This window comes from Phyllobates terribilis, unplaced genomic scaffold (assembly GCF_046119375.1).
Source record: "Phyllobates terribilis strain yellow unplaced genomic scaffold, ASM4611937v1 Scaffold_9__5_contigs__length_417890890, whole genome shotgun sequence".
Classification (NCBI taxonomy): Eukaryota; Metazoa; Chordata; class Amphibia; order Anura; family Dendrobatidae; genus Phyllobates; species Phyllobates terribilis.
Genome location: NW_027362769.1, coordinates 221104160 through 221131220, shown reverse-complemented (window position 1 = coordinate 221131220; position 27061 = coordinate 221104160). Strand labels below are relative to the sequence as shown.

Below are 27061 nucleotides of genomic sequence, written 5' to 3'. Positions count from 1 at the left end.
TCTGTCTTAGGTTTTGTTTGTTTAATAGCCAATGTGAACATGCTCCTACTTTACATGCATACCAACTTATACTCCAGTTCACTTTTTGGGTTTAGTTTCAGGTTTCTGCACTTAGTGCAGGTAAGGATATGGCCTCCCTTCTTTGAGCTGGACATTACATTTATATGAAGAAAGAGGATTCCAGCGTCAGGATCTTCATTAAAAACTCAATTTATTAGGGAAGTATAAAAAACATGAATATAAGGAAGATATTCAAATAATGTCACAACCACCAAAGGGGAGAGATTATGGGCAAACGCGTTTCAGACAGAAGTCCTTAATCATTGCTTAATCAATACTATTTTGCATGCATTCCAACTTATACTCCAGTCTATGAATATACTACAATAACTACCAAGATATGAACGTTTTCATGGCCAATAATTAAAGGAGTTGTTCGGTCTTAAGCTGCAAGTCTGTATTCACTCTACGTGACTGCAGACTTTTTACTCGTTACATTACATGCGCTGTAAGTTTTCTCCGGTGCCGGGAACGAAGCAAGCGATCTATATACTCCCGGCCACATTCCGACTAGACTGTTTCCGGCCTCGCGCAATACACTTTTATTGCATACTTGTGGTCACGCATCAGCCGCTCCCGGAGAGTCCTCACAGCGGGCAGTGCGCAACGTGACGATTAATAAGTTTGAGGTCACATAGCTTGAATGCAGACTTGCAGCTTAAGACCGGACAACCCCTTTAAGTAACTTAATGATTAAATTGATTATAGATTAATAACCAGGCAGCTCTGATATTACTTACTCATGGTCATTGCATCTGGCCCCTGCTCCGCAGGCAGCACATTGCTTGCTGTCGTCGCTGGTGCTGGTGGACTGGCTTCCATGCTGTAGAGGAGAAAAACATGGACAACGAAGAATGAACCAAATGAATAAAAGTGCTGTTTATTCACATAGATCCAGTGATAAAATAAATTCTTTGCTCAAAGTATTCTAAAGTGCGACCAGTTCTACGGAGCTAGTTCTTAATACTGAGAACTTTCAGAAAGTGTATATATATATTTTTTTTACTATTAATTTTATTAATTCTCTTGACACAAATTTTGGAATCTTCATGTTTAATGTGAACAGAAACAGAAAATTAGGTGGTCTGCATTTAAAGGAGAGATTTGCTAACTGACTCCTTGCCATGTTGACCGCATCTTTTGTCATTTTGGCTCCACTGGAAAAGTGAGCTTGTAAATGACAAGTATGAAGTGTGACCGGTAATATTTTATATCTTGCTTTGATGATCATTTAAAACAATTTATTTCTATATGTCTAGTTTTAATATCTTTGTGCTTTTGTTCACAAAACAGGATATTGGTTTTCTGATAATCTGTTGAAGACTGATGGAAGGTGGTTTAAGCCAAAAGTCAATTAGATTTTTTGTAACTTGCATATCCTTTCTTGATCATGTACTTTAAAGGCCCCGTCACACTTAGCGACGCTGCAAAGATCCCGACAACGATATGACCTGTCAGGGATCGTTGCTGCGTCGCTATGTGGTCACTGGTGAGCTGTCAAACAGGCAGGCTCACCAACGATCAGGGGAGCAGCGACATCGTGGAAAGAATCTTTCCACGATGTCCTGCTCCTGGTTACCAGCCTGCTGAAGCAGGAGCAGGCTGGTAACCATGATAAACATCGGGTTACTAGGGGCACACACGCACCTAGTAACCCGTTGTTTATCATGGTTACCACTCTGCTACGGTGAGCGGGAGGTTACCGCTCACTTTAGCAGGCTCGTAACCATGATAAACAGCGGGTTACTAGGTGCGCGTGTGCCCCTAGTAACCCGATGTTTATCATGGTTACCAGCCTGATCGCTGCTCCCGCTGGTCACATACAGCGATGTGTGCTGACCAGCGGGAGGGCAACGACCAAAAAAAGGTCCAGGACATTCTGCAGCGATCAGCGACCTCACAGCAGGGGCCTGATCGCTGCAAAGTGTCACACATAGCGACATCGCTGGTGAGGTCGCTGTTGCATCACCAAAACCGTGACACAGCAGCGATCTCGCTAGTGATCTCGCTATGTGAGACGGGGGCTTTACTTCCTTTTCTTTCTGAAGACAATAAAAACCCCCATGCATTTGGGGATGGGTCAGACAAGCTTTGCACACAGACAGACCCCTGTGTATTTTTTGTCTATCAATCGCCACCCTGGTTTGATCAACACTGGCAGACGTGCGAGACCCCTTGTGTCCCCCATAAAGCTCTCACTACAGAGGGGTTTCCACAACAAAAGTAAAATAAAAATATAAAATTACAGATGTAGCAGAGCTGAGCTATGCATAACTCAAAATGATGTTACATTCTGAAAGCAAATATTCATCAGCCCAACTCAATGTTAAAAACACAAACTTGGCTCAGCTACATCTGTATCATATTTTTTGGGGGGAGGGAGTGATGAACTGAATGACAAGTATGTAGTCAACCATTTTTAGGTTGGTGGCTAAGCGAAGGCGATTTCAAAATAGGAGCTTAACTATTAAGTGTAAGCCTCCTGCAACCGTGCAGAACTGAGGGTTTCTTTTACGTAACGTATAGAGAAAAACGGGTCAGTGGAGCCTGAACCTTAAAAGTGTAGTCCAGGATAGGAAAAAACAGCGACACAAGTAGGTAATGCTTTAAAATACCAGAATAAGTAATACAAACCCATGGAAGCCCCTGCCATCCAGTGCTGCCCCTCTATTGCTCCCCGACAGGTTTTACAAAACTGCATTGGTGACATCACATTTACAGCACGTGATCGCTGCAGCCAATCACAGACTTAGCCATCACCGCTGAGGCCAGTGACTGCAGTGATCACATGTTGTAGATGGGACATCACCGCAGCAGGAGATAGGGCTGAGACACAGATTTCAGAGATGTGTCACTTATTGGGCTGTGTGCAGTTGATTACTTATCACCAGGAGGTTATCGCAGCCAGGACTACAGTGCTTGCGAACAATTGTCTGACTCTACCCCCCTCCTCTGATAAGCAGCTTACTGTCAATATACAATGTGAGAGCCGTGTGTGATGGGCGAGGTCAGCTTTCTGAGCTCTGCTGCATGCTACATCTAAAAACTCTATGTGACAACTTCTGCACCCAGTAAACTAAGTGATACATCGCTGGAATCAGCGTCTCTTTTCCTACATTATGCTGCCCTCAGATGAGGTAGCAAAAATCTGCTGACAGATTCCCTTGAAAACTAATCCAATTGTCATTGATCAAGTAGACACTTTTCATCATTGAATTCATTGCTTGTTACCTGAACTGCAAGTCTGATCCTCTCTGAGCCAACTCTACAGCAAGGGCAGCACTGACATTTTCATCACCGTATGGTAAATTATTCAAAGCAGAATCTGTCACAAAAATAAAAATACTAAATACCAAAAACACAACCATGGGTAATAATTCACAATTTCATACAAATATGACCTTCAAACTAGAGCGGCAAATAGCACAAGTTTAGGACAGAACATTGCACTAACGTTTATTCATTTCCATATCCAGGATGCATTGGTTCGTAAATAAAGAAAAATTGGAGTCAAATAACATTTTTCAGGCATCATATTTTTATTTTAACATTATTATACATGGTATTTAAGAGGCTTACAGAGTGTAGCGCCCTGCGTCTCTCCTCCTTTTGATCCCTTTTCTGAATCTTACAGTTAAACATAACTACAATAATGCTGCCTCTATATACAACAATATAACTACTATAATACTGCTCCTATGTACAAGAATATAACTACTATAATACTGCTCCTATGTACAAGAATATAACTACTATAACACTGCCTCTATATACAAGAATATAACTACTTTAATACTGCTCCTATGTACAAGAATATAACTACTATAATACTGCCTCTATATACAAGAATATAACTACTATAATACTGCTCCTATGTACAAGAATATAACTAGTATAATACTGCCTCTATATACAAGAATATAACTACTATAATACTGCCTCTATATACAAGAATATAACTACTATAATACTGCCTCTATATACAAGAATATAACTACTATAATACTGCTCCTATGTACAAGAATATAACTACTATAATACTGCCTCTATATGCAAGAATATAACTACTAGAATACTGCCTCTATATGCAAGAATATAACTATTATAATACTGCTCCTATGTACAAGAATATAACTACTTTAATACTGCTCCTATGTACAAGAATATAACTACTATAATACTGCTCCTATGTACAAGAATATAACTAGTATAATACTGCCTCTATATACAAGAATATAACTACTATAATACTGCCTCTATATACAAGAATATAACTACTATAATACTGCCTCTATATACAAGAATATAACCACTATAATACTGCTCCTATGTACAAGAATATAACTACTATAATACTGCTCCTATGTACAAGAATATAACTACTATAATACTGCCTCTATATGCAAGAATATAACTATTATAATACTGCTCCTATGTACAAGAATATAACTACTATAATACTGCCTCTATATGCAAGAATATAACTACTATAATACTGCCTCTATATACAAGAATATAACTACTATAATACTGCTCCTATGTACAAGAATATAACTACTATAATACTGCTCCTATGTACAAGAATATAACTACTATAATACTGCCTCTATATGCAAGAATATAACTATTATAATACTGCTCCTATGTACAAGAATATAACTACTTTAATACTGCTCCTATGTACAAGAATATAACTACTATAATACTGCTCCTATGTACAAGAATATAACTAGTATAATACTGCCTCTATATACAAGAATATAACTACTATAATACTGCCTCTATATACAAGAATATAACTACTATAATACTGCCTCTATATACAAGAATATAACTACTATAATACTGCTCCTATGTACAAGAATATAACTACTATAATACTGCTCCTATGTACAAGAATATAACTACTATAATACTGCCTCTATATGCAAGAATATAACTATTATAATACTGCCTCTATATACAAGAATATAACTACTATAATACTGCCCCTATGTACAAGAATATAACTACTATAATACTGCCTCTATATACAAGAATATAACTACTATAATACTGCCCCTATATACAAGAATATAACTACTATAATACTGCCCCTATGTACAAGAATATAACTACTATAATACTGCCTCTATATACAAGAATATAACTACTATAATAATGCTCCTATGTACAAGAATATACCTACTATAATACTGTCCCCTATATACAAGAATATACCTACTATAATACTGCCTCTATATACAAGAATATAACTACTAGAATACTGCTCATATGTACAAGAATATAACTACTATAATACTGCCCCTATGTACAACAACACAACTACTATAAGCAGTGGCCTGGGACAATTGACCCCCGCTCCGATGCAGTCCATAATGAATATTAAAGATCTTCCCGGGGAACTACTTTCAAAATATAAATGCAGTCTTCTACCTCCCCATTCCAGCAGTCTCCTCTGTTATATATACACCAATGAAGCTAATCATTGGCTACAGCGATCACGTGGGCGGTCGGGGACATCATCACTTCAGGAAAAGCAGGCGGGGGAGCACCAGATAGGGGGCACTAGGTGATTTATTAGGAAAGTCTCATTGTTTTATCCAAAGACTCAGAAAACGCAGTAAACTAAAATTCTTGATTAAAATGCAGCAGACAGAAGCATGGCGGCACGCTGAACTCAATGTAATCTATTCTTGACAACATCAGGACTTGGGTGTAGTTTTTCTCGCAGCTTTTATATTTAGCATATGGTGATTATGTGCGGGAAGCAGCAAGGATGTAATATGTCATTATTAGGATGTGTGATTGCCCTTTTAAACAACAATTAATTATACAGTAAAGGTTACACCATCAATCTGAATTAAAAACCAGTACGCAGGTAATAACTTATACTAAAAATAAGCCACCTGGTACATGCACTGCACAGAAATAAGCTGGATGGATGGCAGTGCCGGGAGCTATTAGTGAGCTGCAGCAAACCTCAATGGTGGACGCCGGACAGCCTCGGATCATTCATAATGATATTTCTGCAGATGACTTTGGCCCGATACACACGGCTGTATACAGATTTTTGGCGACAGAGTGCTATAGGCCCATTTTTTACCTCTGTGTGTCTCCATTTTTATGTGGACTCATAAGGATATTTTGTTTTATCATGGGCGGGCAGCAAGTTGCAGTCCACTGCATCTTGGAGCCCGCCTGAAAAAGTCAATGCGGGCTCAGCCTTAATTTACTGTGTAACAAGAAACAACCCGTGTGCCTAGTTTAGATTTCCTCTGATACTAGACCTCCGGTATAAGCCTGTGAGCCAGACGATAAGTCTAGAGCAAATGGATAAAGTTTACAAGCAAGAAACTTTGCAATAATCTTGCCCAGTTACTACCATCCTACCAAGCACTGGAAATGTTTTCAATACCTTACTGAAAATGAAGCTACATTTATACCTTAGAGGGGTGGTCCGATACCTTTAATGCCCTTTATAAATATCGATCCTAACCCCTTATGTAATTTTCATTGTTATAAAATTCCCTACTGTTCTACCTATACGTTTTTTTTTTTTACTTTACTTCCTGTGACGTTTCGTGTAAAGGGAGTCTCAAACAGGACATCACAGGAGGATGGTCCTGCAGCTTCTAACAACCCCCGGTACAGGACATCCTTGGTCAAGAGGGGTGATGGAGAAGTGATGACAGCTTCAGTGGTCGTTGCCCACATTTTCAGTCACCATTGCCAGTCTATGCTTCTGACACCAACGCCTCTTTCCCTAAAACAAAGCATCATAAGGTGGCGGTGATAGGAGCAGGGTAAGTAACAGCAGCACCGCCCCACAGCTTCTATCACTGCCCTAAAGCAAATAGTCATCAGACGGCAGCACGGCTTGATGTCGTCCTGTTTCATGGGGAGAGGAAAATGGGGGTTGAAACTGTGGAGAAGTGACAGCACGGCCTGTGATGTCCTGTTTGACACTCCCCTCAAATGGAATGTCATAGGAGTCATTTTCAAGCGTCATGGCTTCTGTTATTAAAGAGTTATTCCCAACAGTAACATTTATCCTTCCCGAGAACGGCAGCTATAAAATGCTCTGACCCTTGCCAATTAAAACGTTAGTACCTATCCTGTGGATAGGTTCATAGGATAAAAACAATACAACTTTTAGAGAATACATTGTACACTACCTGAGTGGGGGTAGGAACTTGCAGCATTAACAGGGAATAAGACCTCAGAGTTGTCATCTAAGACTTGTAATGATGTCCAGCAGCAAACTTGGGGATTTTCTGAACTTCCTACAGGTGTCCTAAAATCAAGAGGAACTGAAAATCACATTTCATACCAAACAATCCAATCGTCGGTCGAATGAAACAAAAGCTTATGTATATTGTGCAAGATATGTAATTCAACTCACAGGAGGAAGCTACACACTAATCATTACATAATCTTGTGGGGACACCCTTTAGAGGGGTTTCCACATCATGATAAAATGATAAAGTTGTAAAGTGCTTGTAAAAACAAGCAACTTTGCAATTACCTGATATTTAAAAACCTCTCCATTCTCAAGATTCTTAGTTTAATTACATAGTTTAGTGCTCATTGCCTGGGTTACTGGCTAGTCTGCTGTCAATGGCCAATTTCTTAAGGAAAGAGAGCAGCACTTACAAGCTCTTTACTATACAGCTTGCAAGCGCTGCTCTGAAAGTGGCAGGATTGCTGCGCGCATCCAATGCCACAAAGGTAAAGCCGCTGATCAGAACGGTCAATCATTCTGGAGTTCACACTTTCCCCTCCGCCAAACCGGAAACAGGGAGACTGGGGAGCGGCGTGCTCCTGCTGGAAAGCGGCGTGCTCCTGCTGGAAAGCATACTATAGAACAACCCTTCATCTGGATAGAAGGCTTTTTTTGGGGGGGAAAGGCATGGGAAAATAAAAGCAACGTTCCCTGCAGCTGAGGCCGCTCAGAGAAGTGATGGTGGGTGGACACCATGTGATAAATAGCAGAGACCATTAGAGCGTTGGTGCTGACAGGTACCAGAATAGATGCGTAAGTTTTATTATTTTATTTTAAAGCCTATCCAAAAAAATATTTACTATTCTAGACAACCCCTTTAGAGGATATATTTCACAATACAATCTGCACACATTACAAAACAGATCTCTTTGATCTGATGAGGCCGGTGTAGCTATTTGCAAATCCAAGCCAAAATGGTTGTTTTATCCTTTTTTTAAGATGAACATTTTTTATATCAGTCAGGAAAACTTTCAAAAAGGATTCTACAGTCGATTCTGACATGGATTTTTAAAATAAGTACTCCTGTATCATCAGGTCTGAGAGATCCATTTAATAATGTATGCAGTTTGAATCGTAAAATGTGGAGACCAGTTCATAGTAATCTTTATAGTATACCTACATTTTAGCGCTCATGGAAAGCATTTAAAGACAGAACATAAAAAAGTTAGAGCCTAGTGTTCTATTAGCTTCCATGTCAAGTAAAACTGATATTTACTTGGTCGTTAACTTACCTTGTGTGCACTAAAAACTTCACACAGAGACTACTGCTGATTGGATGATGTGAGTATGCACGGTATCTGCTATCGTGCAGATGCTTTATTGCGTGTATAATTGAAAATTGGATCAGAATCCCGTTATTTTACCGCATACATTCAGAATATATGGAGATCCCACTATGCACTCCGCGCCATAACTGCTTATACAAACCTGGGGGCTGTTTATATCAAGCTGAGCTCATTACATTACTACATTTCTTGCACCACTTAGGAAATGCAGAAGAAAAAAAAAAAAGACTATAAAACTGGGCGCGCTTTAATTTACGCGTTGACATTTTATTTCTTTTCGCACTGTCACTCTTACCCATATAAAGTGACTTGAGACACAAGTGTATGATGAGCCCAAAAAACAAAACAAGCGTACAATATAAAAAATGTACAGCCTTACATCAGAACTCAGATGGGTCCAAACAGCTACAGTGCCTCGCAAAAGTATTCACCCACCACGGCATTATCTTTGTGTTTTGCTACCTCACAACCTGGAATTTCACAGGTTTTTTTTTAGGGTTTGCATCAGTTCATGTAAAGTACATGTCTACAGCTGTGAACATTTGGATTTCTTTTTATTGTGAAGCGAACCACAAATAGGACAAAGTAACTGAAAACTTCAATGTGCATTATTATTCACCCCCTAAAGTCAGTACTTTGTAGAGCCTCCTTTTGTGGCAATTACAGCTGCAAGTCGCTTTGGATAAGTCTCTTTGAGCTTTCCACTGGGATTTTTGCCCATTCTTCAAGAAAGAAAAACTGCTCCTTAAAGTTAAATGGTTTCCTCTGGTGAATGGCAATCTTCAAGTCTGACCACAGATTCTCAACTAGATTAAGGTCAGGACTTTGACTAGGCCACTCCAAAACATTTACACGTTTCCCTTTAGACCACTTTAGTGTTGCTTTAGCAGTATGCTTTGGCCCATTGTCTTGTTGGAAGGTGAACATCCCTCCCAGTCTAAAAATCACTGACAGACTGAAACAGGTTTTGCTCAAGAATATCCCTGTATCCATCTTCCCCTCGACTCAAGCCATTTTCCCCCGGTCCTGCTGCCAAAAAAACATCCCCACAGCATGATAATGCCATTACCATGTTTCACTGTGGGGATGGTGTTTTTGGGGTGATGAGCTGTGTTGGTTTGGCGCCAGACATAACGTTTACCTTAGTGGCCAAGAAGTTCAGTTTTGGTCTCATCTGACCACAGCACCTTCCTCCATACATTTCTCCCACATATCTTTTAACAAACTCAAAACGAGCCTTACATTTTTTGTGTGCAAGTAAAGGCTTTTTTTTCTGCCTTCTCTAGGAGTGTACGGCATATTGTGGCCATATGGACAGATACTCCAGTCTCTGCTTGGGAACTCTGCAGCTCCTTCAGGGTTACCTTTGGTCTCTGTGCTGCCTCTCTGATTAATGCCCTCCTTGCCCAGGCTGAGAGTTTTGCTGGGTGGCCCTCTCTTGGCAGGTTTGTTGTGGTACCATGTTCTTTCCATTTGATAATAGATTTGATGGTGCTCCGGGGGATCATCAGATATTGGGATATTTTTTTATAACCCTGACTTGTTTGGAGATCTCCTTGGTCTTCATGGTGTTGTTTGGTTAGTGGTGTCTCTTGCTTAATGGTGTTGCAGCCTCTGTGGCCTTTCAGAAATAGTGTGTATATACTGACAGCACATGTGACACTTAGATCGCATACAGGTGGACTTCCTTTCACTAAGCATGTGACTTATGAAGGTAATTGCTTGCACCAGAAATTTTAAAGGTTTCATAGCAAAAGAAGTGAATACATATGCACATGCCAATTTTTATTTTGCTTTATCCCATCAATCAATTAGTGCTGATGCATCACACACAAATCAGATTACAAAAATATTTAGGCTGTGTGCCCATGATGTGGATTTAATGGATTTCTACGGCGCCATTTCCGCCGCAAAAACGCATTAAAAACGCATGTTAAGTTGTCTGCCATGTTTCCCAATGGTAATCCGAATGTGCTGTGCACATGCTGCGGAAATTTCCGCTGCGGAAAAATCCGTAGCACAACCATTTCTTGTGCGTAATCGCTGCGAAATCGCCGCCATTGACATGCATTGAACTGCAAAACATCCGCATGCATACATGCGGATGTTATGCGGTTCAATGCGCGTATGGTAACCGGGTCTGGAGAAGAGGAGATTCTCCTCCAGACCCGGGTACCATTAGTAAAAAAAGAATTAAAATGTCTAAAAATAAAAAAAAACAAAACATTATACTTACCTCTCCAGCGGCCCCCGGTCTCCTCTCCGATGGATTGCTCTGTCAGAAAGGACCTGCGCTGACGTCATTTAGTCATGTGATGGTCAAGTGACCGCTGACGTCGGTGGTCGCGTGACCTGTCAGCTGACTAAATGACGTCAGCGCAGGTCCTTTCTGAACACCGCGGGACGCCGAGGACAGAGCAATCCATCGGAGAGGAGACCGGGGGCCGCTGAAGAGGTAAGTATAATGTTTTTTTTTTTTGTTTTTTTTTACTATTCATGCTGCAATTAAAACAGCAATACGTTGGTCACACATTATAAATCCATGCCGGTTGCATGGATTTATATTGTGTGACCAACTTGTCAAGCAGTGATGCTCAAAATCGCTTGGAAAAGTGCTTGAAAAAAAGCATGCAGAAATGCATGCAAAAACGCTTGAAAAACGCTTATACTTGGCAGAAAAAACGCATGTAAAATCCGCCTACGTTTTTCTGCCAAGGAGATGCATAAGGCTAAGTGCCCATGATGCAGAAATGCTGCATATTTTTTCCGCATCTCCCTGGCAGGAAAAATGCATGCGGATTTTACATGCATTTTTCCCGCCAGGTAGAAGCATTTGTCAAGCGTTCTTCACATGCATTTCTGCATGCGGGTTATCAAGCGCTTTTCCAGGCGATTTTAGCATCACTTGGAAAAGTGCTTGACAACGTGTTCACACTATATAAATCCACACAACTGGCATGGATTTATAGTAGTGTGACCAAGTTAGTTAAAAAAAAAAAGAATAGGAATGGTAAAAAATAAAGATTATACTTACCTTCATATGTCCTCCCGGTGTTTTCTACGCTGCGTCCGGTGTCTTGGGTGGCTCGCGGTGGTGTGAAGGACCTGCGGTGACATCATTGAGTCATGTGACAGGTCACATGACTCAATGACGTCATGGCAGGTCCTTCAAAACATAGCGACCCATACAGCAGACCAGAAGGAGGGGAGAAAATACCGGGGGCCATCGGAAGGCGAGTATAATGTTTATTTTTTATTTTAAATTCTTTTTTTAACAGGTTCTATGGTACCCAGGTCTGGAGGAGAGTCTCCTCTCCTCCAGACCCGGGTACCATCCGCACATTGAACCGTGTGACATCCGCATGTACAGATCCAGTGATACGGATGTCACGCGGTCCAATGCAAGTTAATGGCGGCGATTAAGCTGCATGTCCGCAAAATTAATGGACATGCTGCGTATTTTTCTGCAATGATAATCCGCAGCGGAAATTTCCGCAGCATGTGCATAGCACATGCGGATTATCATTGGGGACCATGGGGCACGTATTACCAAGCGTTTTTTTTAAGAGTTTTCGCTGCGGAAATTCCGCGGCAAATACGCTTGAAAAACGCATAGTGGGCACGCAGCCTAAATGCTCAGGAAATTTCTGCTTCATTTCTGCATCGTGGGCACATAGCCTTAAACACGCCTTATAATGTAACAAAATAGGTAAAAAGCCAAGGAGGCGTGAATACATTTGCAAGCCTCTGTAAATAAGGATACTCCATGGAACAAGATAGGCATTATTTCCTTTACCTCTATAGAAAGGGGTACTTAAAGTTTATCCTTCTTCCTGAAATTAGGCCTTGTGGTTCAGGACACTAATGGGGGTCCCACAGATCTGAACACCACTTTAAATTCATAACAAGTCTGATTGATGGGTTCTGATCGGACAAGCACTTTAAAAGGTTTTGTCTCATGTTCTTCAGGAGTGCAATGTTCTTCGGCTCACCAGCTTCTATCTTGCTAGGGATCAGTGCGACCCTGAAGATTGACAGTTCGGGCTGGCGGCATGGCGGAGAAGATGGCCTAAAATGTGCGCTCTCCAACGCTGGTAGTGTTGAGATGTGAAAGGCGTCTGAAGCTGGCCACATCTACCCTTGCAAACTGTACAGCAAAGAGCTTGCTAGCGCATCTTGCCTAAGAAACCATCCACTACACACAATGCGCTGTAAACTAAAAATTTGAAAATTCATTGGTAGAACAAAAAGGATTTTAATAAGAAGTAAATTGTAAAGTCGCTTGATTTTACCACTAGGTTTCGACTTTAAGCAATTACGAACATGAGACAATCCCTTTAAATGACGATAGATCCTTAATTGTGTGCATTCATGGGAAAAACAGACAGTATTCTGACAATGATCTAGTAAAAAAATAGCGGGGACAGTCCACTCTGCCCTGATATATTATATTACTCAAGATTGCTTAGTTCTGTATTATTACACACCTAAGTCATCTTAAGCTGCATAACTTCAAGCCCTGTATTTGCCTCGATGTTTGCTTCCTTTACAAGTGTGCTTCACAGGGCTTTCTGGTCTTAAAGGGGAATTCTCAAGTTTTAAAATTGCTTTAGATTGTTAGACAGCATGAAAATAAGCAAATTTGCAATGAATTAGTTTTTTTTTTCTATCAGGTATTATTCTTCTGCTGTGAAAGCTTTTATCACACATAGTGTCCAGCTTGTTTAAAAGAAGATGGGCACCAGAACCTGACCAAGTGTGCGCAGGAGATACATTCTAGGAGAGGAGTTAATGCTTAAGATCCCAGTCACCCTCTCAACTCATAATAGGACTCTTATTAGTCCTGCATACTCACAATCCCCTGGCACCCAGCATCAGCAGTTTACAGAATAGTTCGCCTAATCACAGCTCTCACTTTCCTGTACCTTGTGCTTTTTCAAATGTCCTGTTATATCTATATGTAAATATAAAGATAACAGTGTAGATTCAGAACAAACACGACGAGGCCGTTAATGTGTTGTAGCAGGACGAAGCGCCCAACCAGAACTGTCACTCAAGGAGGACAGACCGCCCCCCAGCAATCAGGAAGTAATGAGACGGCAGAGCTATGAGCCGCTCAAGAGACAACTAGAGAATACCCCTTTAAGGCCAAAAACATTGTCTGTGTATTACCGTAATTGTTCTGCCAACAAAAAAAAAAATAATAATAATTTTGAGAGGTCAGTACTTTACTAAATTCATGTATTTTGCTTGGGAACCTGACACGCCACCTCCAATACAGAACTGTGTATGTAGATTAACTATTTAATGATTGATGTATTATCAGACTGCTAAGGTGTATAAAGGGAGGGATTCAGATAACAGATCTAACAAAGAATTCCCAAATCCTTTATACATCACTTTGATCTTAACTTGAGTCCAGTGGGCAGTCCTATTTGGTGATTGACAGCTATGTCTGTTTGTACTTTCATAAGGGGTAACACTGTTAATCAATGAGTTACTCCGCCCACTGGACTCCAAAGCCCACAGTAAATAGAGATTCAATAAAATACAAGTTAAGGTTCACTCGGAACTCCGTGCAAATCAGTCCGAGATTGGATGGCAATACACGGACTGGCCGCAGCTCTCACGGCCAAAGCGTGACAGCTTCATAGAAATATATGAAACGGCCATGCTCAGGTCAGGAGAGCTGCGGCCAGTCCATGCATTAGCGGTCCATGCTCGGGCTGAGATCGATCAATGCCTAAATGAGCCTTTATATAGATTATTTTCCTGCGGATCAGACAAAATATTTATCTTGCCAGGATCCCTATACATATGCATAAAAACACACTGGAGGAATTGATCAGGACTGGCGTTTTATACGCCAGTACAGAGCAAAAATCCACTGTGGTTCATGCCTCTTAAAGGAGTTGTCCACTACTTAGACAACCCTGTCTCAATCCTAATGTTTGGCCCCGTTGAAATAAAAATAAGTATACTGACCCATGCTGGCACCGTTCCAGCAGTGACGGTACTCGCGTTCCCGGGACTCATGGGAGGTTGTTATGACAATTGAGCCCTGTGCCCAGCCGCAGCTCTCACAACCTCTTGATTATATGTCTGAAGGCGGGAAAAAGATGCCAGTGCTGATTGGGTGCAGGGCTCAAGTGTCATAACAACCTCCCATGAGTCCCGGGAACGCAAATGCCGTATCCACTGGAACGGCGCTGGCACAAGAGCAGAGTATAAGTGTCACGCACAGTGTAGTAAAGACAAAGTGCGACACGAAGGGATGAGGGGAAGGGAGCCCACACACTAGGGAAAGGGGGAAGTGGAGACCTCTATGCTGATCTGCAATCACCCTGTCTACCCCTACCATCCCTATATTGGTTACTCACCAATCGCTGCACAGGAACCTATCCCTGTATTAATTTAGCACTTGGCTCTAGATAGGGAGGAGGGGGATAAGTGCTAAAGACAGCAAGGGGAGACAGACACGGGGGAAGTAGCTTAGCTTGAGTCGACTTCAGAGAGATGGCACAAATTCCTCTCTGGTGCTAAGAGGACGTAAGAACTGCACTTGCTCCAAGCCTTCACAAGAGGTCATGTAAATATCACCGGAACCTCCCTATTGCAAAGTGAAGGTATTTAAACTCCCAAACCAGGGTGTTACTTAGCAAGAAAAAGGGAGCCGCTGGGTCCTAGACTGAGACAGATCTAAGAAGGTGTCTGTATTGCCAAACGAAGAGATCTCCTGCAACCAACTGCAGGGTGACTGTCAGTCACAACTGACAAACCCGTGCCAATAAGCTTTTTTATTTTAATGGGGTCAAATATTGGGAATGAGAAGGGGTTGCCCTAGTAGTGGACAACCCCTTTAATGAATTTGGCACATCTTAAAAATAACAAAAAAAAACAAAAAACTCTTAAATCTTCAATTATGGAAAATATGCCACCTATTAAAAAAAAAAGTTGGCAAACTGGCACAAAACTGTCAAAAGTGGCAACATTTTGTGCAACTACGTGGTGTACAATAACGTGACTTTTTTTCCCCTTACATAAAAGTGTTAATTTCTCCCCAAAAAATCCAGAATGGATACCCAAAGAAGTTGGGAAATAATTTGGGCTGCTTTTGTTACAAATAGTGTCCTCAATGGCAATGTCAAATCTGCAGAGGCTTCCTTCTTTTTTTCAATAAAACACAACGGCAGACGTCAGGAATAGGCGCAAGAAACGGTAGACAAAAAAAGTCTTTGTTTCATGTTCCCCTGACAGATCAGAAGTGCTTTGTCGGATTTCAGTAGTGGCACTTCACTGTTAAAGGGATTTTATTTACCATAAAGCAAACCGCTACAGGGATTACACAAAAAAGTATCATAGGACATGACAGAGCTACAGAGAAATCATACCTAGAAAAACACTTACAAAGCGGCACTGTGATTAGGAAGAACTTACTGTGTAGCAGAAACAGTCTCCGTTCTAACTTCTGACTTTCTGACAGCTTGTGCTTCGTATGTGTCGTAGTCATCCAAGTCTTCATCATCTATGCTCTTCACGTCCAGTTTTCTATAACCGAAATCCCCATTAACACACGGAGACTGGTTTCTCCAGGAGCCGTCTGCATTTTCTTTATCATTCAAGTTCATTTCAAACTGCGTTTCAAAGTTCGACAGAGCGGCTGAGGACCTGTCAGAATGCTCCTCTGAACTCTCCATGCCACTCACTGCGCTCTTTGAAGCCACCGCCAGATGCGAATCCTCCGTATCCCCGTCATCATCAAACGAGATGATAGTCGTCACTTTCTTCTTCTTTTTTCGATCCTTTTTAACTTTGCCGTCTACAGAAAACAAAAACAGATTTTTTTTTTCTTCCCCTTCTCCTGGAATGTTTTTAGGAAAGTGCTATTAATAAGGAAGATAAGCTTCTTTGCAGCAAGATTCAAGGGAATTTCTACTTGGTACAAAATGAAAACTTCTACTTTGCAATGTAACACATCGGCCTTATTTCATATTCATGCCTTACAAAAAAAAACTGTTTAATGTATAAGCTAACACATCAAACTTACTTTAGGGGAAAAAATTAAAAAGGGGTTCTCTCAATGCCAGAAATAGTTAAATTGCAAAGTGCTTGGAAAAACAAACAATTTCATAACTTACTTTTTATCAAAAATCATTTACAATATCAAAAATGGAAGAATTTTTAATTCCATAGTTTACTGCTCGCTGCCTAGGTTTCCGGCCACCTCTGTAGTCCATCAGCAATGGACGGTCTCCTAAAGAAGGAGTGCCGCGCTTACAAGCTTTTTCCAAAAGAGCTTGTAAATTCTGCTCTGATGCTGGCAGGATTGTTAGATTGATGTTTAGAATAACCCTTAAATGCAGTAACCAATAATTGTATCATAGTTTTATTACCTTCTACTTCCTATGTTAGATATTAGGATCTGTTCACATAACAGATCTATAGTTCTACATTATTTTGTTCTGCTGTTCTTTTGCGAAAAACTTTAAAAGAAGCATCAATAAGGTTGTCCAGGCTTCTGATATTGATGATGTATCCTTTGGTGATTGACAGCTAGGTCTGTATGTACTTTAATAAGGGTAACACTGTCAATCATTGGAGTTACTCCACCCACTGGACTCCAAAGCAGACAACGAGAAGATTTAATTCAATAAACTAAAAGTAATACAGAATCTTTTCCCCGATCCATCACCCATCATCCTCACCAATAAGCGGATATCAGGTGTGGCAGCAACTGGATGTGCACATTGAACAGAGATGAACAGAACAGCCTTGTACATTGTGTAGAGAATGGACTTCGGTACTGCAGCTCAGCTCCTACTAAAGTGAATAGGAGCTGAGCTGCACTTTTCATCAGCGACCACTATACAGTGTAAAGTAGAGTGCTGTTACGGCTCTCATCAATGTTTAAAATCGGCCATCACTGAAAAACAGCTGATCTGTGAAGGTGCCGGGCTTTGGACCCCAGGTGATCGAGTATTGATGACTTTTCTCCTGCACAGATCATCAATATCAATAACCTCTAACAACCCTTTTACCTTTTAGGAGTTTGCTAGGGCTCGTTTAAAAGTGACCAAAAGAAAGGGATAATTATATAAAAAAAAAGTGTTACCATTTCAAGCCTCTGCCATTCCAGTGCTACTACCCAAGTGGTCTTTACACCGAGACGAGAAGACACAGAAGGGATGACCTCCTGTCCATCAATCGCCCGACCACTAAGGCCGCTGACTGGAGGGCCAGTTGACCGAGAGACCACCAGAAGTAATGAAATGGTTCAGGGGTCTAACAAAATTCTGAATTTCATACTTCTGTACTACAGGTAGTGATAAAGGAGTAGAAATCAATCTTACCATCTTGATGGATGTGTGCGCTACACAAGTATGCATCGTGTCACACAATATGGTACATGTTTAGATGTCCTCAAAATATTCAAGAAAGTGTGTGCTTCTTGGGACAGAAAAATTTAAAATCTCTGGGGTCTCAAATGGACAAATGTCACCTTAAGACTTGTCCATAATTTAGGTGAAATTTCTCTTTAAAAGGAGTCGTCGCAGCAATTTTACTTGTTTATAATGATAAGTGCTCGTAAAAACAAGTAACTTTGCTAATTAACGTAAGTGTTATTAAATATCTTCTACATTCTCTAGAACACAGGGATTTTTAATTCTATCGTTTATTACTCGTTGCCTGGGTTTCCTGCCACTGCAGGAGGCTATTAGCAGTGCCCAGTTTTCTAGGCAAGGAGAGTAGAGCTTACAAGCTCTTCCACAGCTTCAGTGCCGCCGGGCTCCTCCAAGGCCGCAGCGCTCCTCCAAGGCCCCAGAAGTAAAGCTGCCTGTGACTGCAGCATCAGATAGCGCATGGCTCTGGCTAGCGGAGCGGGTCAGAACCGACAATCATTCAGGCGCTCCACCCTCCTGCAAGCAAGAAACAGAGAGGCAGGGGAGCAGTGCGATCCTGAAGAAGAGTTGAGAAAAACTCTTCTGATCCTCTTTTATTATCACAAAACCCACCTGATGTAAGACTTCGGGAAAGCACTGGCAGAGGGTCCGAGTCCTGCTCTGGTTTGATTAAAATAGAAACAGCAGAAGATGATGTGATCTCTCGTAGCAGAGTGCTGACTCCTTGAGTGGATTCCTTGAGTAAAGAGGTGACATTCTGAGTGGACTCCTTCAGAAGGTGAGAAACTGTGGGAACCGTCTTTGCTTGTCCATTGAGATCCTTGTTATCAATGTTGATTGCAAACAGGATTGAGTTCAAACCTTTAAATATGAAATAAGAGAAATCAAATCTCTCTAGACGTCAGCCATCAGCTGGCCATTACATGCAATTACGATGGTGGATCAGACTGACTTTGGTGGTGTTAGCTGATGATCTTGGGTCTATAGAACATCCTGATACCTCCAGGGCCTAGTGTTAGGGTAAATTTCACAGGTTTGTTTTTTTTTACCTGTCCATTTTCTGTTTATAAGATAAGTGACATAAGAGATGCCTGGCAGCCACTTATGACCCTCCCTCTACAGGAAGGAAGGAGTCAGGAGCCTACAATTGTTTGTCCATATATTAAAGGGGTTTCCTGGGATCACAATACTGATTACCTCTCCTTAAGTCCCCCATACACATTAGATATGCATCAAAGGGTTAAGCTAACAGTCCAATGTGTATGGTGTCTACGAACAGATGATAAAGGGTCTGGCATGTCTGATTTGGGAAAACATTTTGTGTTCCTCGAAATAAGCTGCCATGGTGGCTCTTGTAGTCAACACAGGAGCACTTGGCCGAGCGAGCGCTCTTGGGCATCATGGAGTCAGGAGACATAGCTGCCAGCAGAACCATTGGCCGAAGGTATCGCGAAGTCAGGAGACATAGCTGCCAGCAGAACTATTGGCCGAAGGTATCGCGGAGTCAGGAGACATAGCTGCCAGCAGAACTATTGGCCGAAGGTATCGCGGAGTCAGGAGACATAGCTGCCAGCAGAACTATTGGCCGAAGGTATCGCGGAGTCAGGAGACATAGCTGCCAGCAGAACTATTGGCCGAATCATCGTTCAACCGACAGCCATCTAATTTGTATAGGGGGATTTTAGCATCAAATATCAGATCAGTAGGGGTCCGACTCTTATTATTCACACCAAGCAGCAGTTTGAAAGGGGCTGTGGCCCTGGTACAATGCACTCATCTCTTGATCTGTCTAGTTAGTAATGTCTATGCTGGATATTGCAGTACTGTCCTATGGAAGTGAATGGAACGACACTGCAATAACCAGCACAGTCGCTAATAAGTAGATGGAGCAGTTAGGCTAAATGGTGTAGACTCTGATACCTATGCTACTGCAATGCCCTGCACATGGGGTAAGCAACATAGCGAGTCACAAGAACTATACTGCATTTCTAATTAGAGGTATTTGCTAATATTATTATTATTACACCTACTACATATTGGGATAGGATGCTGGAGATGGGAATACCCCTTCAAGTCATGCGGCAACCTAAACCCAGCAATAATCACATATGCAAAAAATTGTAAAAACTGTCCATCTTCCCAAGCAAACTGTTGTGTCATGTCCTACAATAAAACATCTGCATTTTGCATTGTACATGGATAGTAAAGGGGACGTTTTACCAACTAAAATTATGTCTGCCCTCGCACAAGAAATCCTGCTTCTGACCTGTCCCCTTGCAGAAAATCACCAGTAAAACGCTGGAATCTTAGGGTCTGTACCCAGATTTCTGCCACTAGACATCATGGACACAAGGCTCAAGGCAGCATGAACTTGGCAGGACAGTTTCCTAAGACAGAAATCTCTGAGCAGAGATTTTGGATGTCTTACATCCTTTAAGAAAAGAAATTAAATGACACTGCTGTAATATTGATCCCCTCTCCTCAGCAGTAATGAGAGTAGCGCAGACTTACCAGCTGCCATGGTAGGAAGCATGCTGGAACGCTCCTCATCTAAAAGAAATGACCAGTCTTCATAGAAGAAACTACAAATCAATAAAAGGAAAAATGGAAGAAAAATAGCTTGTAGCATAATAAAAGCTTAGAAACCATTTCAACATCAATGACATACATTATCCGAACCCACAAAATAATATACTAGAAAAGGATTCTGTATGTAGGTTCCTGCCTTTTATCTGCTGGTAGACAGGGCTATAATATCCAAACAGCCATTTCTTCTGATTTTATGAAAAAAAAACAGGTGACAACCAACTTACATCACAACTTCCGCAGCCACCCAGCTTTCCTCAGACTCCATAAAAATCTGCCCAGATCTGCAGGAACTCTGTATGGAAAGCTAAAAAGACAACCCTTATGACAACTTCAGCTATTGCAGGAACCACTCCGGTCGGTCTCCAGCAGTTTATGACTCGCCCGATCGCTCCAGTGTTTGCTGGGCAGACCGAAACTCAATATAAGTCCATGAGAACCAAAACAAGGCCAGAAAGAGGTGCTCATAGACTTACACACAGAGCTTGTGACCGTTACCTCTGACTTCTGTAAGTCAGGAGTTGCGGTCATAAGATGGCGGAGCAGGACCGGGAAGAGCAGAATACAGAGACTGGAAAGTGTATTACAAGGGTCAGGGAATAAGGGGCAACGTTTCTCCTTTGCTGAGAGTGACAAACCAAGCCTGTCATGTCAGAGTGAGGAGACTTATAGGCCATGCAGTGCTCCTCTCGGAAATTAAATATGCAAATGGTCTCTTCACAGAGGAAGAGAACTAGAACTCTAGCGCCACCTATTTGAAGCAGCAATCCTACAAGTCAATATCGACGCTTTAACAAGCCTTGCCACATGACTTGGGATAAAAGCCAGTTCGGAATCTCAATTTGCAGACACAATGTTTCGGTTTGTTGCCCCTCATCAGTGCAAATGATCTAATTTGGCTATTTGAGAGGTTCTGGACTGGGGTCTAAAGGGTAACGTTTCTCCTTGTGGAGAGTGACAAGCCAAGCCTGGCATGTTAGAGTGAGGAGACTTATAAGTCATGCATGTTCAAGGAACAAACAGTAGTGATGCCATCCGGCGGAAATATTAAAGAAAAAATGCCGGGACGGTGCTTTAAATGGAACCATCATCTGATTCATGGTGCACGAACCACCAGCAGCATTAATCAGATACTGGTTGCGTTGTGGCAGCCACGTAACTCTGAAATGCTGCAGTGTTTCAGAGAAAACAGACTTTGAAAAGTCAGCTGGGAACTACGCGTCACAGATGACTAGCCCAAAGCTGGTCCCCGGCAGCTTCTTCATGCCCTGCACTCCTACACTGAAAAGTCTCTCCCTATGAGAGTATAAAGAGACCTGTCAGTATGGGGAAATGGGGTGAGGAGAAGCCACCGGGGTCTGGTGTCGGACTAGACATCTGTGACATATAGTACCCAGAAGACTTTTCAAAGTATTTTTCTCTCAAACACTGCAGTGTTTCAAAGTAAAACCTACATGGCTGCAACCAGTATAAGGTTTATGCTACTCATGGTTCGAGGAGCATAAATCAGATGACAGGGTCCCTTTAACAGAAAAAAGAACTAATTGATCAACAGGGGTAGGAGGCATTAAACGCAAAGAAAAGTTAGTCTATGGTGTTAAAGGGGTTGATCCACAAAGTACATTTTAATCAATAGATGTTGGCATAAAAATAAGTTCCACAACTGGATGAAAATGTTCCTGTGCTGAGATAATCTTATAAATGTGCCCCTGCTATGTACAGTGTCATTTGCTGTGTCCAATCATGCAGAGCCGCACCAGTTCATGGTCGGCACATATCAGAGCTCCTGGCCAGGCAGGGGGAAGCATAAGTGAATTATGGTAAGTGAGTATACAGACACGACACAGCAGGAAGTCACAGCTGCTACTTTCTCAAGTAACACACTTCCCTGCCCGTTCTATCACAGGAGCAAGTACTTCTGCAGTGTCACTAGTCCTGTGAGCTCATCATAAATTAAGCCAAGTGACAAATAAAGTAAGCTCAGCAGCTGACTGAGGTCCTACGTCACCAACGTGATTTATGATAAACTCAGATTTGGGGAAAAAGCAGAAAAACTCACTCCTGTGACAAAACAGGCAGAAAAATGTGTTACCTCAGGCAGTATACTGTTTTTTCTGTATATTCACTAAGTGATTTACGCTTTCTCCCTGGTTAGGAGCTGTGGTATGTGCCGACCATTAACTGGAGCAGCTCTGCATGGTCGAACACAGCCATTACACTGTACATAGCAGGTACACACTTATAAGATTATCTCAGCACGGAGACATTTATTTTTAACACATCCAATTGTGGAACTTATTATTCCAAGATCTATTAATTAAAATGGGCAAATCAGGAACAAATAGTGATACTACAATAAAGGGAATCTGTCACGTGATTCCTGCTCCCCAAACCATGAATCAGAAACCATCTCTTACATTACCAACATGTACGTTTATTTTTCTCTGAAAAGTTGCCACCTTAAACGTATAAGTTTGTAAGAAGAGAGCCAGCCTCTGATTTATGGTTCGGGCAGCAGGAATCATGTGACAGGTTCCCTTTAATAATATCATGAGCAATAACTTTCCTCTGATCCTTTCATCAGAGCAGACTGACCTAAATTCCACTGCTTGACACGAATTGTTTGATCAACATTGTCTGCAACAATAAACTTTTCTTTTTAGAAGAGGTCGGCAGATCTGAGAGTTACCTAAGTCTGTTTGGATCTGCGAGCAGCATATGTACGTAACGCTCCAGGGAATGTTCATTCAAGGCACATCGCAGCCAGGCGCGTCCCCTCCCGATATCAGTACTTATGTTCTTCAAGGCGTAGAATCTCTGAAGTTCGTGCTTGTTTAGAATTTCCTTCACGTACAACCAAAATACCGGTTCTAGAAAAAAGAGTAAACATTACTGCTTCTACTGGTCCTCTAAGGGCAAAAGAACACAATGTTTTATATCAAAAGGACACAACACCTTTTTTAATAGAGCGTGGCAAAATATCAGATTTAGAACAGAAACTATCATGTGGGTACACATTAGAAAGAAACAGCTCTCTATGTCAGATAAAACTGGGATACCTCAAGCCGTGACACCCGTGAGGGTGTCCTAATTTATAGGACCCATACACATTATTTGTCTAGAATTGCAAAGTTGCCTTTTAAATTGCTCTTCCTAATCACTGGGATTACGACCACCGTGGCCCCCACCGATCCCTAGAACCGGGGCTCTCTTCAGAGAGCTGGCTGACTGCATGTTGTGGAGGTCAATCAATCTAACTACTACCCCATTCATTCTTAAAGAGGTTATTCACGAACACTGATGGCCTATCCTTAGGAGAGATCATCAATGTCTGAATGGTGGGGGTGCTATACCTGACATCCCAGCCGATCAGCTGTTCTCTGTCAGCGGCGGACGGAACTGACCAGTTACGGAGCTGCACAGCTCCATCTATTGTATATAGTGGCCGAGGCCGAGTACTGCACATCCGCCCGCTATTGAATTGGATCAATATACTGCTGTGCAGTTCCGTCCGCCGCCAACACTGAGAACAGCTGTTTGGTGGGAGTACCATGTGTCGCACCCCCACCATTCAGACATTGATGACCTATCCTAAGTATAAGCCATCAATGTTAAAGTACTGAGACAACCTCTATAATGGGAGTGCTGGAGATTGCCGAGTGCAGTGCTCAGTTAATCTTTGGCGCTCCCATTAGAATGAATGGAGAGGTAGTGCACGTGATCGACCACCACTCCATACAGCCAGGGTTCTTCACATCCCTGGTTCTCAAGACCTGTGGGGGTCACAGCGATCGGACCCTCAGTGATCGGAAAGTTATCCCCAATCTTTTGGATAAGAGATCAGTTTCAAACTTGAGAACACCCCTTTAAAGGTTAAGCAGACTTCTTGTTAGATGTGCTGCGGCATTTTATTTGCATGGAAGGTACGTTTCACCCCAGCAGAAAATTTTGCTCACTGAGCAGTAAGCAGCTTCAGTTTTCTGAATCGAATCTCCCCCAATATCAAGCATTCGCCCCACATTATCTTGTAACAAACTGGCGGGGCTCCAACGATTATTTTCTGTATTTAGAAGGACTCCTAATAAGTGGAAAAGATTGGTTGCGTGGCCGGGCATGGAAGAAGGGTTGCGTGGCCGGGCATGGAAGAAGGGTTGCGTGGCCGGGCATGGAAGAACCATAGCATAGCTGGGTATGCATGATGATGCTCTATTGAACTGAATAAGGAATTTGGTGCCTCCAGCTACGGATTTACAGGGGGTAGCAATGCACACAACTCGTCCTTAAAGTCACCGTTTGGTGATAAAGTGTTACATGCACGCCACCTAAGTTCAGATAGGGGCGAGACCGGTTACATGAATTCATTGGAATCCTGCGGGAACCGTTTCTCAGGGCGACCATAGGCTGCAGTTTCTCTCAGGCACACGATAGATTCAATTGCTGACCAGACACATCTGACAAGAGTCTTCATAAACGGTAGAAGAGTAACGCTTGATAAGGCATGGCCAGTGCAATGCAAATATCTTTTTGAGCAACAGGCTCCAGTAATAACAGTACAATCTCCTTTGCAGCACAGCAGTGCACAATCTATTATCCGGTAGCACAGTACAGCACAGTTTTAATGCATAAACAACCACAGGCTTTTCCTTCACAAGGACTCAGTAGTACACAGCATTCTTTATCCTGCATGGAGATGGAAGGGGAGAAGGTTGTGATGAGGGATATGATCTCTATGTCAGGCTTCCTTCCAGTCTTTATCTTCCTGGCCGATAATACTCCACACTGGTTAGCTCAGGGAGTCTAACTGACCTTTGTTTAGCTTCCCTCCTGACCTGATTTCTGTTCTCTTGCCTTCTGTGAGATACAGATCATAAGCCACCTTTCTCTTCGGCTCCGGTCAGACAGAAATCAACTTCCCCACAATCCCCCTGGGGCTCTGCTAAAACACTCCCTATCTCCTGTGACTGTGTTAACCCATCTAGCTGCTGGATGCTTCTGGAGCACAGCACTTCCTGTCTCCTGTGCTTGTGTTACTTCTAATAGTTGCTGAATGCTTTTAAAGCAACAGCACTACTTCTGCATGTCACACTCTGCAACAGCACTACTTCTGCATGTCACAAAAGGTCCCAGAGGTTGAAGGAATCCTGAAGTCAGCAAACAACAAACTTTTCACTTGAAAATGTTGAGAGTTGTAGTTTCACAAAATCTGGATTCCAGCAGGCTGCAAATCCCTCGCCTAGTGGATAGGTAAAAAAATTAACAGAAATCATTCTGATGTATATTTTTCCAAAAGAAAATCCAGAAGTGAGGACTCAGAATACAGACTCCATGTGCATATAGTGAACACGGGAGCTGAATAGTTAAAAGGAGCCTTGGGATAATGAGCATTGGAAGGACTGGTAGAAAGAGTGAAGATTGTTAACGGTTAAGCCTAATTCGCTCTGGTTTGGTACATTAGCCAAACGACTAAATAAAACGCTGCAGCAACAAGCCATGTAAAGTGCACACCGAGGAACTGTCAAAACATAATTAGGCAGGCTGGCGATAATGGAGGGTTACCTGTCTCTGTTTTACTGGAGAATCCTGCTGCCTGTTTGATTGCTGCTGCTGTTAATGCTAATCCGCGGCTTCTTTTCAAGCCATGCTGAAGAACGGCCTCAAACTGAGCGCACAGACAAATAACTCTGCAACAAAACAAATGCATAATTAGAGAGGCACACAGAGGGAACCGAAAACATGTCTGCTCCTCAAGATGAAAAGGTGGAGGAGGCAGCAAAACCTCAGCGTGTCGGCACGCCACCGCTTACAGATCAGGATCATTAGATCTCGGCTCTGCGCTGACAGCATCGCATCCTTATTTCTGTACAAACTGAATGTGACCCATATAATAATCCCATTACCATTCCTCTGTCCCTCTACTTCCGAGCAGTAAGGCTGCGGCGCTTCTTTCGATAAACAGTTCATAAACTCTTTGTAATGTGAATTCACTTTTGGTATGGTATATGAAGAGCAATTACAAGACGTGACCCCTAAGGCTTTGTTCACACATAACATTTTTTTCTGCAGCTTAAAGCCCCCGTCTCACATAGCGAGATCGCTAGCGAGATCGCTGCTGAGTCACGGTTTTGGGGACGCAACAGCGACCTCACCAGCGATGTCGCTATGTGTGACACATTGCAGCGATCAGGCCCCTGCTGTGAGGTCGCTGATCGCTGCAGAATGTCCTGGACCTTTTTTTGGTCGTTGCTCTCCCGCTGGTCAGCACACATCGCTGTGTGTGACCAGCGGGAGCAGCGTTCAGGCTGGTAACCATGATAAACATCGGGTTACTAGGGGCACACGCGCACCTAGTAACCCGCTGTTTATCATGGTTACGAGCCTGCTAAAGTGAGCAGTAACCTCCCGCTCACCGTAGCAGAGTGGTAACCATGATAAACAGCGGGTTA

General features: G+C 42.2%; 1 protein-coding gene across 2 annotated transcripts in view; it reads right to left on the bottom strand.

Annotated features, from left to right (window-relative positions):
• Nucleotides 1-27061, bottom strand: part of SNX29 (sorting nexin 29) — a 564851-nt gene that overhangs the window by 499281 nt on the left and 38509 nt on the right. For both annotated transcript variants that reach the window (XM_073647695.1, XM_073647696.1), the window contains exons 4-11: nucleotides 26175-26299; nucleotides 23308-23488; nucleotides 20544-20614; nucleotides 18645-18893; nucleotides 16069-16450; nucleotides 7239-7357; nucleotides 3292-3385; nucleotides 801-883 (exon numbers count right to left, since the gene is read on the bottom strand). In XM_073647695.1, the coding sequence (XP_073503796.1) occupies nucleotides 801-883; nucleotides 3292-3385; nucleotides 7239-7357; nucleotides 16069-16450; nucleotides 18645-18893; nucleotides 20544-20614; nucleotides 23308-23488; nucleotides 26175-26299 (1304 nt within the window). The remainder of the gene's footprint in view (nucleotides 1-800; nucleotides 884-3291; nucleotides 3386-7238; nucleotides 7358-16068; nucleotides 16451-18644; nucleotides 18894-20543; nucleotides 20615-23307; nucleotides 23489-26174; nucleotides 26300-27061) is intronic.